This window comes from Salmo salar, chromosome 14 (assembly GCF_965601325.2).
Source record: "Salmo salar chromosome 14, fSalSal1, whole genome shotgun sequence".
Classification (NCBI taxonomy): Eukaryota; Metazoa; Chordata; class Actinopteri; order Salmoniformes; family Salmonidae; genus Salmo; species Salmo salar.
The window spans coordinates 91,308,975-91,325,698 of record NC_138304.1 but is presented as its reverse complement, the minus strand read 5'-3'; the positions used below and the strand labels follow the sequence as shown (position 1 = coordinate 91,325,698).

General features: G+C 45.8%; 1 protein-coding gene across 2 annotated transcripts in view; it reads right to left on the bottom strand.

Moving 5' to 3' along the window:
* The window catches only part of LOC106570454 (VPS50 EARP/GARPII complex subunit), a 266,801-nt gene that overhangs the window by 147,387 nt on the left and 102,690 nt on the right, over positions 1-16,724 (bottom strand). For both annotated transcript variants that reach the window (XM_045694895.2, XM_045694896.2), the window contains exons 10-11: positions 3,933-3,975; positions 1,549-1,647 (exon numbers count right to left, since the gene is read on the bottom strand). In XM_045694895.2, coding sequence (XP_045550851.1) covers positions 1,549-1,647; positions 3,933-3,975 — 142 coding nt within the window. The remainder of the gene's footprint in view (positions 1-1,548; positions 1,648-3,932; positions 3,976-16,724) is intronic.

Below are 16,724 nucleotides of genomic sequence, written 5' to 3'. Positions count from 1 at the left end.
GCTACCAATACATCGAAATTGCCAAGTATATTAACAAGCTATATTTTATCTAACCAACGTTTAATGACTTGATCATTTGTCATTCTTAGCTTAGCTAAGTGGTAGAACCGTTGTGCGTTCTCAGTGAACATTGTTAATGAAGTTGTAAGACGTCTAAACTAGTCATTTGTTATGCTAACAAGCTAGCAAGAAGTTTCATAGCAACAGCATCAACTTCTGGTAGACAGGCGACGCGCTAGTACACTCAACTGAAAGGATACCGTTCGTTTACAGTATACTAAAATTAACTAATAGTATATACTCATCAAGTATGTAGTATACAGTATGTTAGTATGGGTATTCGAACAAAGCTTATGTCTTCTCTAACTAACACCTATCATTTACCACTACACTAAAAGCGCACTGTGCAGAAAAGTTGATAAATAGACATTTACATTACATTTTAGTCATTTAGCAGACGCTCTTACCCAGAGCGACTAACAGGAGCAAAAGGGGTTAAGTGTCTTGCTCAAGGGTACATCAACAGATGTTTCACCTAGTCGGCTTGGGGATTCGAACCAGCGACCTTAAGCTTACTGGCCCAACACTCAACCGCTAGGTGAGCCTCCTGCCTTAGTGAGTAAAAGTGATGAATTTGCCTGGAAGGAAGCGGTGGAAACTTTTCTGGTGATGTCTGGCTCATTTTCGCTGTGAAGTGGGGTGTGAGTGTGAGTGAGAGAGACTGACAGTTGATAAAAGCTGACTCATCTCAGCCCTCACACACCATCCATCTCAGTAGAGTAACACTGACACACGTGTAAAAATACAGACACCCACATAACACACCAACCCACTCTTTAATGAAAGTTCACACACACGAGCGCACGCACAACACAGAAAAACAAGCATCCACAAAAAACATAGGTACACAAAGCTCACTCTCGCTCTCCAGCGACGGATGGACACTGAGGCTGACAGACATCATTTGACACCACAATGCACTGCCACATCTCCGGGTTGTTTTTTGGTAGCAGTTCTAACTCCTGACAGTCCCCTGAACAAAGCAATACAATCAATCTTTGGGATGGTGACAGCTTATCGCAAACTGTCTACGCGACTGTGTGCTTCCGTCATCCCAAGATCAATCCCAAGGAAAAGGGGGATGTTTCCCCATCTCGCTCGAGCGTGTGTGGTGGAAAGCTTTACCAGTGACAGATCTGTGATTTGCTGGTAGTATTGGGGGGATAAGACGGTGTAAAAAAAACACAGACCGGTATGAATCATCACCTCTGATCAACACCACGGGGAGAGAGATGGAGGGAGAAACAGGGAGAACAACAGAGGGAAGGGGGAGGAAAGGGGGATACAAACACGGGCGTCAACCCAGGAATGAATCATCTCACCACATCAGAGGGAGAGACGTAAGGTCAGACAGGTAGGTAGAGAGAGAGACAGAGAAAGAGAGATCGAGAACAATACAGAAGGAAGAGGGAGAAAAAGGGGGGAATGGCTGACAAAAGGATCAGGAAGGAAGCCGACAGAGCAGAGATGTTGCTAGAGGTCTCTCACCTGGGTCTTTTCCAGGAGGGTGTACGCCAGCTGAACTCTGGTGTAGTGGGAGACGTCAAAGTGCTTGCAGGTTTTAGACAAGGCCACATCCAGCTGCTCCTGTTGGGTGGGTAGAGGGGAAGGAGGGGATGGAGGAGGGATACGGTCATGAATCAGATCCTAGGGCCAAGAGAATTAGCAACAGCTGCCATAATGGAGGGCTGAGGCTGCTGTCTTTAAAGGCTGAGTGCTAAATGGCACATTATTCACTATATAGTGCACTACTATATAGGGCTCTGGTCAAAAGCAGTGGACTCTGTAGGGAATTGGGTTCCATTTGGGACACAGCCTACATGTCAGAGAGAGCAAGGGAGAGCCATGTTGCTGGAGGGGAAGAGAGATACACACACAGCCTCCTCAAGGTCAAAGAAGCACCACCATTAACATTAAACAGAGCTGCTGGGTGAGAGAAATACAGTGGCAGGTGGCCTCCCGAGTGGCGCAGTGGTCTAAGGCACTGCATCGCAGTGCTAGCTGTGCCACTAGAGATTCTGGGTTTGAGTCCAGGCTCTGTCGCAACCAGGAGACCCATGGAGCGGTGCACAAATGGCCCAGTGTCATCCGGGTTAGGGGAAGGTTTGGCCAGCACGGATGTCCTTGTCCTATCACGCACTAGCGACTCCTGTGGCGGGACTGGGTGCAGTACACGCTGACACGGTCGCCAGGTGTACGGTGTTTGCTTCGACACATTGGTGCGGCTGGCTTCCGGGTAGGATGGGCATTGTGTCAAGAAGCAGTGTGGCTTGTTTGGGTTGTGTTTCAGAGGACGCAAGGCTCTCGACCTTCGCCTCTCCCGAGTCCGTACGGGAGTTGCAGCGATGAGACAATTGGATACCACGAAATTGGGGAGAAAAACATTTTTTTCTTATTTTTTTTAAACAGGGTGGGAGGGTAGGTGTTGAATTAGACAACATTTTGTTTACAGCAGACGATGGAGTTACTGTAGTTCTGGCTAAGAATGGAAAGCATAGAAATTGTGCTTCGAAGTTATATCACACCATGGCAGTTTTATTTGAGAAAGCAAAGTACAGTACATTCTACAAATGTTATGAATTTTATATGAAAATACTGTAGATTTTATAATTTTTTCCCCTACCAAATACTTTAATTATGAATATGTATGCACATGAACATACAAATTGCTTCATTCAGATTTCTGCATTGCATTTAGATAGACACCTGCGCTTTTTGGTAGAGAAACCAGGATTAAAGAGCATGATGAGAAAACGTGTTGCAGATTCACCGAAGCTAGCAGGAAGGGCTTCAAGCCAGACTGGCCACCTCCCAATTACATCTCTCCTGCAGCACCCGTCATCCACCACCCGTCATCCACCAGAGACACACAGCGGATCAGTTTAGAGACCAAGACACCGCTTTCTGTGGTGGGGGTGGTGTGTCACACATTCACATGGCATCCAGGTAATGAACCTCCCGAAGCGTGGATGTGGGAATGGCTTTTTAAATATGTCAATATGTAGCAGGAAAAACAGAAAACTGTCAATGTCAAGACAAAACACTATGTCTCTCTTTTAACTGTAGGCTTTTAAACAATTACAAGGAGGGTGATGTTCATATTTAATATGTTTAGTATCAAACAACCTATGAGATGTATGATAAATCACAGTGTTCTTAACCAATAGAAATAGTTAGAAAACCTATGTGCAGCTAACAAGCACCGGAGACCATGGTTCAATCCCCGTCTCTAGCCATGCTCCTGTCTCTCCATATCCCAGTCTCTAGCCATGCTCCTGTCTCTCCATATCCCCGTCTCTAGCCATGCTCCTGTCTCTCCATATCCCCGTCTCTAGCCATGCTAATGTCTCTCCATATCCCAGTCTCTAGCCATGCTCCTGTGTCTCCATATCCCCGTCTCTAGCCATGCTCCTGTGTCTCCATATCTCTATATCCCCATCTGGTTCTCAACAGGCTTAATAAAATAATCAATCCCCATCTCTAGCCATGCTCCTGTCTCTCCATATCCCCGTCTCTAGCCATGCTCCTGTGTCTCCATATCCCCGTCTCTAGCCATGCTCCTGTCTCTCCATATCCCCGTCTCTAGCCATGCTCCTGTCTCTCCATATCTCTATATCCCCATCTGGTTCTCAACGGGCTTAATAAAATAATCAATCCCCATCTCTAGCCATGCTCCTGTGTCTCCATATCCCCATCTGGTTCTCAACGGGCTTAATAAAATAATCGATCCCCATCTCTAGCCATGCTCCTGTGTCTCCATATCCCCATCTGGTTCTCAACGGTCTTAATAAAAGCGTAACACTAAAAAGGTAGAGTGGATTTCCTCTCTTTTTAAAAGAAAAAGAAGAAAGGGGAAAAAAGCTCCTCCGTACCTCTATTTGCTCCAGAGTGTCTTGTAGCTTGGAATTCAACTCACTGTGAAGGAAAGGACATTGTTAGGTCAGTTGCCTGCTGATCACTTAGACACGAGACAAGGCTTCACTTGGCCTCCATCAGTGACCTAGAACTCTAAGGTACCACTCATCCTGACCTGCAGAAACACGTCGTCACCATACTTTAACACACAGAGACAGGAAAAAAGCCATTGTCTGTTTTGTACAAAGCAACACGGTATTTCACAAATTGTGTTTCCTAACCCGTTTCCCTAGTGAACGGCAACACCTTGAACAACTGTGTGTCATTGTACTCTAAGTGCTTGACTTTCTCAGTTCGATTTGCCATTTCTGATACAAAGAACATTGTGCTGAATGCTTGATCTAGTCTTTATAGGTTGTTGTCTGGCAGTTGTTTCAAAGTCTTAGTTGATTAGAGGACCGTGCTGGCAACATCAAAGCACAAACTGAATATACTGTACAGTGAGTGTACAAAACATTAGGAACACCTGCTCTTTCCATGACAAAGACTGGACCAGGTGAATCCGGGTGAAAGCCATGATCCCTTATATGATCCCTTATTGATGTGACCTTGATGTGATCCACTTCAATCAAATCAAATGTTATTTGTCACATGCGCCGAATACAACAAGTGCAGACTTTACAGTGAAATGCTTACTTACGAGCACTTTCCCAACAATGCAGTTAAAAGTATGAAAATTAACAAATAGATAAAAATAAAATAGTAACACAATAAAATACCGAGTCTATAAACAGGCTATATACAAGGACTACCGGTAGGACTACCAGTACCGAGTCAGTGTACTGGGGTGATTGATTGAGCTATATACAAGTACATTTGAAGTCGGAAGTTTACATACACTAAAGGTTGGAGTCACTAAAACTCGTTTTTCAACCACTCCACAAATTTCGTGTTAACAAACTATAGTTTTGGCAAGTCGGTGAGGACATCTACTTTGTGCATGACACAAGTAATGTTTCTAACAATTGTTTGCAGACAGATTATTTCACTTATAATTCACTGTATCACAATTCCAGTGGGTCAGAAGTTTTACATACACTAAGTTGACTGTGCCTTTAAACAGCTTGGAAAATTCCAGAAAATTATGTCATGGCTTTAGAAGCTTCTGATAGGCTAATTGACATCATTTGAGTCAATTGGAGGTGTACCTGTGGATGTATTTCAAGGCCTTCCTTCAAAGTCAGTGCGTCTTTGCTTGACATGGTTAAATCAAAAGAAAATCAGCCAAGACCTAAAAAAAAAAAGTTGTAGACCTCCAGAAGTCTGGTTCATCCTTGGGAGCAATTTCTAAATGCCTGAAGGTACCAGGTTAAGCTGAACAAACAATAGTACGCAAGTATAAACACCATGGGACCACGCAGCCGTCATACCGCTCAGGAAGTAGACGCGTTCTGTCTCCTAGAGATGAACGTACTTGCGAAAAGTGCAAATCAATCCCAGAACAACAGCAAAGGACCTTGTGAAGATGCTGGAGGAAACAGGTACAAAGTGTCTATATCCACAGTAAAACGAGTCCTATATCGATATAACCTGAAAGGCCGCTCAGCAAGGAAGAAGCCACTGCTCCAAAACCGCCATAAAAAAGGCCAGACTACAGTTTGCAACTGCACATGGGGACAAAGATCATACTTTTTGGAGAAATGTCCTCTGGTCTGCTGAAACAAAAAATAGAACTCTGGCCATAATGACCATCATTATGTTCGGAGGAAAAAGGGGGATGCTTGCAAGCCGAAGAACACCATCCCAACCGTGAAGCACGGGGGTGGGAGCATCATGTTGCGGGGGTGCATTGCTGCAGGAGGGACTGGTGCACTTCACAAAATAGACGGCATCATGAGGATGGAAAATGATGTGGCTACATTGAAGCAACATCTCAAGACATCAGTCAGGAAGTTAAAGCTTGGTCGCAAATGGGTCTTCCAAATGGACAATGACCCCAAGCATACTTCCAAAGTTGTGGCAAAATGGCTTAAGGACAACAAAGTCAAGGTATTGGAGTGGCCATCACAAAGCCACAGTGGCCATCACAAAGCCTGACCTCAGTCCCATAGAAAATTTGTGGGCAGAACTGAAAAAGCATGTGCAAGCAAGGAGGCCTGCAAACCTGACTCAGTTACACCAGCTCTGTCAGGAGGAATGGGCCAAAATTCAACTTACTATGGGAAGCTACCCGAAACGTTTGACCCAAGTTAAACAATTTAAAGGCAATGCTACCAAATACTAATTGAGTGTATGTAAACTTCTGACCCACTAGGAATGTGATGAAAGAAATAAAAGCTGAAATAAATCATTCTCTCTAATATTATTCTGACATTTAACATTCATAAAATAAAGTGATGATCCTAACTGACCTAAGACAGGGAATTTTTTCTTGGATTAAATGTCAGGAATTCAAAAAAAACTGAGTTTAAATGTAGTTGGCTAAGGTGTATGTAAACTTCCGACTTCAACTGTAGGTAGGGGGTGAAAAGCAGAAAGTCTGGGTAGCCATTTAATTAACTGCTCAGCAGTCTTATGGCCTTGAGGTAGAAGCTGTTCAGGAACCTTTTGGTCCCAGACTTGGCGCTCCGTGTGGATGAAGGGGAGGAGACAGGTTAAAGAAGGATATAAGCCTTGAGACATGGATTGTGTATGTGTGCAAGACAAAATATATAAGTGCCTTTGAACAGGGTACGGTAGTAGGGGCCAGGCACACTGATTTGTGTGTGTCTAGAACTGCAATGCTGCTGTTTATTTCACACTCAACCGTTTCCCGTGTGTGTCAATAATGGTCCACCGAGATTCTGGGTTCGAGTCCAGGCTCTGTCGCAGCCGGCCACGATCGGGAGAACAATGGGGCGGCGCACAATTGGCCCAGCGTCGTCCGGGTTAGAGGAGGGTTTGGCCGGCAGGGATGTTCTTGTCCCATCGCACACTAGCAACTCCTGTGGCAGGCCGGGCGCAGTGCACGCTGACAAGGTCGCCAGGCATACAGTGTTTTCTCCGACACATTGGTGCGGCTGGCTTCCGGGTTAAGCGGGCATTGTGTCAAGAAGCAGTGCGGCTTGGCTGGGTTGTGTTTCGGAGGACGCACGGCTCTCGATCTTCGCCTCTCCCGAGTCCGTACGGGAGTTGCAGCGATGAGACAAGACTAACTACCAATTGGATACCACGAAATTGGGGAGAAAAATGGGTAAAAAAAAAATCTATAAAATGGTCTACCACCCAAATGACATCCAGCCAATTTGACAACTGCGGGAAGCATTGGAGTCAACATGGGCCAGCATCCATGTAGAATGCTTTCGACACCTTATAGTCCATGTCCCGACGAATTGAGGGTGTTCTGAGGGAAATGGGGAGGGTCAAAAACAGAACACGTCAGATGATTACAATGAGGACACGGTGTCCATAGGGAATGTTTTTGCCGTTTGTTGCCGAATCTTAAGGAATCGCTGCTAAAGCACTTCAGCCACGGTAGTGTCAGAGACAGGGCAGGCAGAGACTTCAGCCACGGTAGTGTCAGAGACAGGGCAGGCAGAGACTTCAGCCACGGTAGTGTCAGAGACGGGGCAGGCAGAGACTTCAGCCACGGTAGTGTCAGAGACAGGGCAGGCAGAGACTTCAGCCACGGTAGTGTCAGAGACAGGGCAGGCAGAGACTTCAGCCACGGTAGTGTCAGAGACAGGGCAGGCAGAGACTTCAGCCACGGTAGTGTCAGAGACAGGGCAGGCAGAGACTTCAGCCACGGTAGTGTCAGAGACAGGGCAGGCAGAGACTTCAGCCACGGTAGTGTCAGAGACGGGGCAGGCAGAGACTTCAGCCACGGTAGTGTCAGAGACAGGGCAGGCAGAGACTTCAGCCACGGTAGTGTCAGAGACAGGGCAGGCAGAGACTTCAGCCACGGTAGTGTCAGAGACAGGGCAGGCAGAGACTTCAGCCACGGTAGTGTCAGAGACAGGGCAGGCAGAGACTTCAGCCACGGTAGTGTCAGAGACAGGGCAGGCAGAGACTTCAGCCACGGTAGTGTCAGAGACGGGGCAGGCAGAGACTTCAGCCACGGTAGTGTCAGAGACAGGGCAGGCAGAGACTTCAGCCACGGTAGTGTCAGAGACAGGGCAGGCAGAGACTTCAGCCACGGTAGTGTCAGAGACAGGGCAGGCAGAGACTTCAGCCACGGTAGTGTCAGAGACAGGGCAGGCAGAGACTTCAGCCACGGTAGTGTCAGAGACGGGGCAGGCAGAGACTTCAGCCACGGTAGTGTCAGAGACAGGGCAGGCAGAGACTTCAGCCACGGTAGTGTCAGAGACAGGGCAGGCAGAGACTTCAGCCACGGTAGTGTCAGAGACAGGGCAGGCAGAGACTTCAGCCACGGTAGTGTCAGAGACAGGGCAGGCAGAGACTTCAGCCACGGTAGTGTCAGAGACAGGGCAGGCAGAGACTTCAGCCACGGTAGTGTCAGAGACGGGGCAGGCAGAGACTTCAGCCACGGTAGTGTCAGAGACAGGGCAGGCAGAGACTTCAGCCACGGTAGTGTCAGAGACAGGGCAGGCAGAGACTTCAGCCACGGTAGTGTCAGAGACAGGGCAGGCAGAGACTTCAGCCACGGTAGTGTCAGAGACGGGGCAGGCAGAGACTTCAGCCACGGTAGTGTCAGAGACAGGGCAGGCAGAGACTTCAGCCACGGTAGTGTCAGAGACAGGGCAGGCAGAGACTTCAGCCACGGTAGTGTCAGAGACGGGGCAGGCAGAGACTACAGCCACGGTAGTGTCAGAGACAGGGCAGGCAGAGACTTCAGCCACGGTAGTGTCAGAGACAGGGCAGGCAGAGACTTCAGCCATGGTAGTGTCAGAGACAGGGCACGCAGAGGAGACCCTGTACAGCTGTTTTCATCATAGAATTAGAAATGACTAGAATGGACATTCCAATTCAAGTCAATGTTTAGTCCATTCTAGTAATTGTGTTCCTATGGTTTTATCCCGCTCACTGAGAGGGCTAATTAACATGAAGTGTACTGCTTCTCTCTCTGAGCAAACCTCTTCTGACAGGGGGGAGTAGAGACTAGGGAGGAACGCACCAACCCCCTGCTGTGTGCTGCCCCACTTTAATGATCAGACGGAATGCATTAAAAAGGAGAAGAAAGAAACTCAACTAAATGCCTCTACCTCGTCAGGCGCTGTGGGCATGAAAGGGGGGAGGGGCCCTTTTTCAATTAACATTGGTAATATGTTGGAGAGGAGCTGTGGGAAAAGCGTAACAGAAGGGGACAGGCAGGCTGTGGGCGCCTATGGTGGGTTGGAAGGACCCACAGAAGGCAAGGATGTCAGTGGGAATACTGTAATTGAAGAGTATCTTAACATGGAGCGCTAAGCAAAAGGGAGGCAGGCAGACAGGGAGGGGGAGAGAGAGAGACCCATTTGACTCAGGGGTGTTTTTAATTCTCCTCTCCTCATATGCATAATGAACTCATTGACAAGATGAGACTCCGTTCCCCAAAGCCACTAACACATCAACCAAATAACTCTCGCTTCCCTAATAAGTCCAACAACGCTATTAGGAGAGCAGAGTGAGACAGTCTGAACTGGCAGTCCTTTTGTCTGTCTAGTGAACCGCCCAGGCTTAAGCCACTAGAATGTAACTAGACCATAAACCTGTGACTGTAGTCTTTTTTTGTTGTTGGTCTACCCAAACTAGGGTATCCAGCACCTCAGTGGTCCATTGTGTCTGGATCTTAAGAATCTGATTGGAGGGCTTCGTCCCCATCTGACATTAGAAGATGAAAAATAGAGAAAGAAATATCCCAGATATACATACCTGGATGGGTAGGTTCTATATTCTCTGACCTTTCTCAGAACAAGGGACTATTTGACATGGGAAAGCGTGGTAGTTCAGACGGCTATACTATGGACAGCATAGAAGATGACAAGCACTCAAATGGAGACAATGTCGTGTGTTGTCTGTGTTCTGGTATCTGCAGCCTTCCTGTCAACATCCGTGGAAGGCTGCTTAGGATATGAACTAAAGCAGGGGTATTGAACTCTGACCCTATGAGGTCTGGAGCCTGCTGGTATTCTGTTCTACTTGCACCCACCTGGTGTCCCAGGTCTAAATCAGTCCCTGATTAGAGGGGAACAACGACAAAAAAGCAGTGGAACTGGCTTCGAGGTCCAGAGTTGAGTTTGAGGGAACGAAATAATATATTCTAGCTCTGAAATGTGTCCGTTGAATCTGACAAATGGAGATGTCTGTATCACGGCTGCAAATCCCAGAACACAGATAACATGTCACTTCTCCAGCAGACAGTCATGTTCCATTACATGACAAGGTCATTGTGATGCATTTGTGTGGAACAGCTTTGACATGTCATGTGTCAAAGCTGTGACAACTCAATCATCAAGTTTGCTGACGACACGACAGCGGTCGGCCAACAATGAGACAGCCTACAGGTAAAAGTTTAGAGCCCTGGCGGAGTGGTGCCAGGAAAATAACCTCTCCCTCAACATCCCAAAAACGAAGGAGCTGATCGCGGACTACAGGAGACAGAAGAGGGAGCACGCCCCCATCCACATCGACTGAGTCAATAGCGAGGCTCAAAAGCTTAAAGTTTGTTTAGATGGTGGGCCGAAGCCAAAAAGAGTCAAGTTGATCGATCCCCGTCGAGGAAGGAGATCATTTTTTGTATATGACATGGTGAAGTGTGATTCATCACGCCAATGAACGTGTTCCACTGCTCCAGAGTCCAATGGCGGTGAGCTTTACACCACTCCAGCTGACGCTTGGTATTGCGCATGGTGATCTTAGGCTTGTGTGCGGCTGCTCAGCCATGGAAACCCATTTCATGAAGTTCCCGACAAACAGTTATTGTGCTGACGTTGCTTCCAGAGGCAGTTTGGAACTCGGTAGTGAGTGTTGCAACCAAGAACAGACAATTTTTACGTCCTAGTCGTTTCGGCACTTGGCGGTCCCGTTCTGTGAGCTTGTGTGGCCTACCACTTTGCGGCTGAGCCGTTGTTGCTCCTAGACGTTTCCACTTCACAATAACAGCACTTACAGTTGACCGGGGCTGCTCTAGCAGGGCAAACATTTGACGAACTGACTTGTAGGAAAGGTGGCATCGTATGAGGGTGCCACATTGAAAGTCACTGAGGTCTTCAGTACGGGCCATTCTACTGCCAATGTTTGTCTATGGAGATTGCATTGCTGGGTGCTCCATTGTATACACCTGTCAGCAACGGGCTGAAATAGCCAAATCCATAAATTTGAACGGGTGTCCACATACTTTTGTATATATAGTGTAGTCCCGTGTGGCTCAGTTGGTAGAGCATGGTGTTTGCAACGCCAGGTTGTGGGTTCGATTCCCACGGGGGACCAGTACGGGAAAAAAAAAAAAAAATGTATGAAATGTATGCATTCACTACTGTAAGTCGTTCTGGATAAGAGCTTCTGCTAAATGACTAAAATGTAAATGAAGTAGGAGAGGTTAGGGTTGGTTCAGGAAGGACTCTCAGGGATCAAAGGTCAGACAGTCTGGCCCTGTGACCTCAGCCTTGGGATGTCCTGTTTGAATTACATTGATTCTACAGTTGAACGGAGTGCACGACCGGGGCAAGGGAACAGGGGTAAGGTGGTTGACACTGCAGATTGCCAGCTCATCAACGTCCATCGCCCCCAATGCCTCATCCTCAACTCTGGAAAATTAAACATTTAAATCAGTTGGTACCAGCCTTGGGAGGTAGTCAGGAAAAAGGTGAAATTAGACTTTCATTAACAGTATCATTTTTCAGAAGCTCATTTAAATGGGAACTCTTAGATTCTCTCCAGAGAGCTGTGGCTAAGAGAGGGGTGGAGGTAGAATCTGCAGTGGTGTTTTGAGCTGGCAGCCATCCAAACCCAGAAATGTGCCCATTAGGAGGCGGCGCAGCCAGGAAGACAGAACCCCAGTGGGGGGAGTGGAGGAGAGCAGCTCCCCTGAGCTCTGGAGCATCTCTAATCTCTATTGATCCCTGCTGCACTCCTGATCTCCAGGCCCTAACCTGTAATACACCAAAATAAGTGTCCCCAGAAACAAATACATCCGCTGGGATCTAGCTGGTCAGGATTAGAGTTGATAGGATGTATCCCAAATAGACACCTATTACCTTTATAGTGCACAACTTTTCACCAGGGCTGATAGCAAATAACATTACAACTCTTCAGAGTGCCCAGGTTAAAAGTAGTGCATTATATAGGGAACAGGGTGTCATTTGGGACACAGCTTAGAAGACTTTACTGTCCAGGCAGTTGCACACAGGCTTTCCATTTCGTGGTCTTCTGCAGGTCAGGGGATTATGGGAAAATGCCATCTGACGTGGATGGCTATAATCAATAGACAAAAAGGGGCGCTGCTCCCTCTCTCTGCTAACTCTCTCTGAACCCCTACAACATGTTAGAGTACTGCTAAACCTCTCTGAACCCCTACAACATGTTAGAGTACTGCTACCCTCTCTGAACCCCTACAACATGTTAGAGTACTGCTAACTCTCTCTGAACCCCTACAACATGTTAGAGTACTGCTAACTCTCTCTGAACCCCTACAACATCTTAGAGTACTGCTAACCCTCTCTGAACCCCTACAACATGTTAGAGTACTGCTACCCTCTCTGAACCCCTACAACATCTTAGAGTACTGCTAACTCTCTCTGAACCCCTACAACATGTTAGAGTACTGCTAACTCTCTCTGAACCCCTACAACATGTTAGAGTACTGCTAACCCTCTCTGAACCCCTACAACATGTTAGAGTACTGCTAACTCTCTCTGAACCCCTACAACATGTTAGAGTACTGCTAACTCTCTCTGAACCCCTACAACATGTTAGAGTACTGCTAACTCTCTCTGAACCCCTACAACATGTTAGAGTACTGCTAACTCTCTCTGAACCCCTACAACATGTTAGAGTACTGCTAACTCTCTCTGAACCCCTACAACATGTTAGAGTACTGCTAACTCTCTCTGAACGCCTACAACATGTTAGAGTACTGCTAACTCTCTCTGAACCCCTACAACATGTTAGAGTACTGCTAACTCTCTCTGAACCCCTACAACATGTTAGAGTACTGCTAACTCTCTCTGAACCCCTACAACATGTTAGAGTACTGCTAACTCTCTCTGAACCCCTACAACATGTTAGAGTACTGCTAACTCTCTCTGAACCCCTACAACATGTTAGAGTACTGCTAAACCTCTCTGAACCCCTACAACATGTTAGAGTACTGCTACCCTCTCTGAACCCCTACAACATGTTAGAGTACTGCTAACTCTCTCTGAACCCCTACAACATGTTAGAGTACTGCTAACTCTCTCTGAACCCCTACAACATGTTAGAGTACTGCTAAACCTCTCTGAACCCCTACAACATGTTAGAGTACTGCTACACTCTCTGAACCCCTACAACATGTTAGAGTACTGCTAACTCTCTCTGAACCCCTACAACATGTTAGAGTACTGCTAACTCTCTCTGAACCCCTACAACATGTTAGAGTACTGCTAACTCTCTCGGAACCCCTACAACATGTTAGAGTACTGCTAACTCTCTCTGAACCCCTACAACATGTTAGAGTACTGCTAACTCTCTCTGAACCCCTACAACATGTTAGAGTACTGCTAACTCTCTCTGAACCCCTACAACATGTTAGAGTACTGCTAACCCTCTCTGAACCCCTACAACATGTTAGAGTACTGCTAACTCTCTCTGAACCCCTACAACATGTTAGAGTACTGCTAACTCTCTCTGAACCACTACAACATGTTAGAGTACTGCTAACTCTCTCTCCCACCGCCGTCAAAGTGTTCGAGTAAAACTATCTAGGATATCAAAGGAAGTGGGATAATTGGCTCGCAGAAACTTTTCTCAGCTTCTTCTCCTGCATGTGGACACAGACACACAAGCACATACACCATCCTCTTTCAACATGTTCTCAGTCCTACATCATCCAATGCCATAGATTCACTTAAATGTAATGTAAATGTAATTCAGTTGCATCGTCATTCCCCGACATTAAGAGTAGACGGTAGTATGAGGAACTCTGTTATACACCATGTTGTATGCCCTAACTATAGCATCTTAGAAGTACATGCAGTGACAACAGTGACCCCGCCACTCCCTCAAGAGCATGTAGATGTCTGATCCTCTCGCTCTCTTTCTGTTGTCCTTCAGGATATCAGTTGTGTTTGAAGATAGACAGTGGGGGTCGGTCAGTGAGTTGAAGACTCTTCCTATGGACGGCCTTAGAAGGGGTCAAAGAGGGAAGAGAAAGGTTGGTTCCCTGACTCCTGACTTTCTGACACTCAAATCCCCTCAGCTCTAGCCTGGATAAAACCTGCTCGCACATCCAGGGGCTTCTCTCAAACATATCCCTCCACTAAGGGGAGAAAAGGAGGGAGGGGAAAGGAGGGACGAAATTGCTCTTAACTACTTAAGAGGAGGAGAGGCAACTCTCCAGTCTGAGCCTGCCCACCAATCAGGACGACTGTGTGAACTGAAGGGACTCTGCATTTCAAATAAATACCACACACACACACACACACACACACACACACACACACACAGGTTTCCGTTAGCCGGTAATTGCCGGCTTTTGGCCGATTAAATAAATTAAATGCTGACAAATTATCCGGGGCTGCATATCACACATCCCGATTGTGTGCTTCAGAACCACTCTCTAACTCCTTGCACGCTGCCTGTGAATGCTGCAGCGGAGAGAGGGGGGGAGAGAGGCCTTGAGCTACTGTTGATTGCAAAAATTGAGACCTTTTTCATTAAAAGTAAAATGAAAGTTAGAGTATGGCTATAGTGAAAAGCCTACAACAGGTCCACCTAATGGACAAGTTTTAATATTATACTGGGCAAAGGTGATAACGTTGGCGTGGCCATATGTGACTTGTTTCAGAATACTAGGAGTATGTCATGCATCACTACTTCACAGGAGAGGCATTTGAACATACATGTTTTTCAATCAAAATTAGTTTTTGGGCAGAAATGCCTTCGGGAACATGTGAACTTTCATGTGCCTTAATAACAAACTTGTATGCCATTTACAAGCCTAGTTGGTTCTGCCACGTAAAAAGACAGGAACCTTCCTGCTAGCCTTGATTGGCTGAGATAATGGATGGACTGGACATGCCAAGAGATGCTAAGTATGTGTAGGTAATCCTTTCTAGTGCTTCTTTTTTAAAGATATCACAAAGAACTGCAAAAGTGTTGCTAATGCTCTCCACTTTCTGGAGGACCGAGTTTTGAAATCAGTGGAATGCCCGGTGGAAGCAGAGTATGATAGCTAAGGAGAAGGAGAAAATTCAGGTGTTTGATTGCAAATATGCGGAGTGTGGAAAAGAGAACAAACAGAAGGCTGTTGTATAAAACACCTGATCACATCTTCAAACTAAGGGCAACCGAGAGGGAGAAGCCTTCATCCATATATACAGGTAAACAATTCTAGCTAGCTAGATTTTCAGATATTATACATTTCTAATTTTGTTACAAAGTCATTTTCATTGCAAGTTAAAGCGTACTGTTAGCTGGCTAGCTAACGTTAGATGGATGGCTCGCTAGCTAACATTACGTGTATGATTTGTATAGTAATATTATTTGTATCTCAGAACCATTTGCATTGCTAGTTATAGCCTAATGTTAGCTACCTACCTAACATTGAACTTCGTTGGTTAGCCTTAGCTACCTGCAGATTAATACAGGGTAGCAATGTTATGAGTTGGAATTATGGTTCATTGTTTAGCTAGCTAGCTACATGTGTAAACAAGACTCCACTATGCAAGTAACCATTTCACTGTATCGTTTACATCTTCTGTATCCTTTGCATGTGACAAATAAACTCCAATCTTATTTGATATAGTGTGTGTTTACTAGAGACGGTAATGTGAAGAACAACATGACCTGCACCAAAGTCAAATTAGGATATAATGTTAGGCCAACGAGAGTGTCCAAGTTCTAGGATGCCCTGCTTTTATTTCGTCACACTCACAACCATAAGTTACTTTCTGTAATTAGCTTGCCATTAACTTGTAAATAATAATTTTGTTGTGAGTTTATTTTCCTGTAATAGTGAAAACAAATTAGCTAAAGACGTTGTCAGCTATATGACACGGTCATTATTTGAACTGGCTAGCCAGCTAACAAGCAAGAAATGAACCAAAACATTGTTTAGAAAGTAGCTTTTAGTTGCCTGGTTTGCTAGATTGACATATACTAAATACATGTTTAAACGGATGGGTTTATTGGTGTTAAAATACACCAGTTATGCTATTTTGGACCACCAGGCTGCTGATGTCATGCAACCTGTCGTTTTTGTGTTTATACTTTTTCATAAAGACAAGTTTGATGTCGGACGACATGTGAATCCTTAAATAGGTGGGTGGGGCTAAGGCTTAAGAGGGTGTGAACGATGCTGAATGGGTGTAGATAAAGAAGAGCTCTCCAGCAGGTGTACCAAAACATTTAAGGGACATTTTCAAAAGAATGGGTTTACAAGTTTATCAAATTTCAAAGCAGAATTACTTTCCCCATTGTTCCTCAACTGTAGTGTATGATATACCATTTTCTAGCTTTGAGTCTCTACTTTTATCCAATGTAAAAAATAAAAAACCGTTTCAAATTTTGCTACATAAGACCGAATCGAGCCGGTCGGTCACAAATGTAGGCTACTCTGCAACTTGTTATTAGGGTAGGATGGAATTTATTTGATATAGTGTGTGTTTACTAGAGACGGTAATGAATTTATA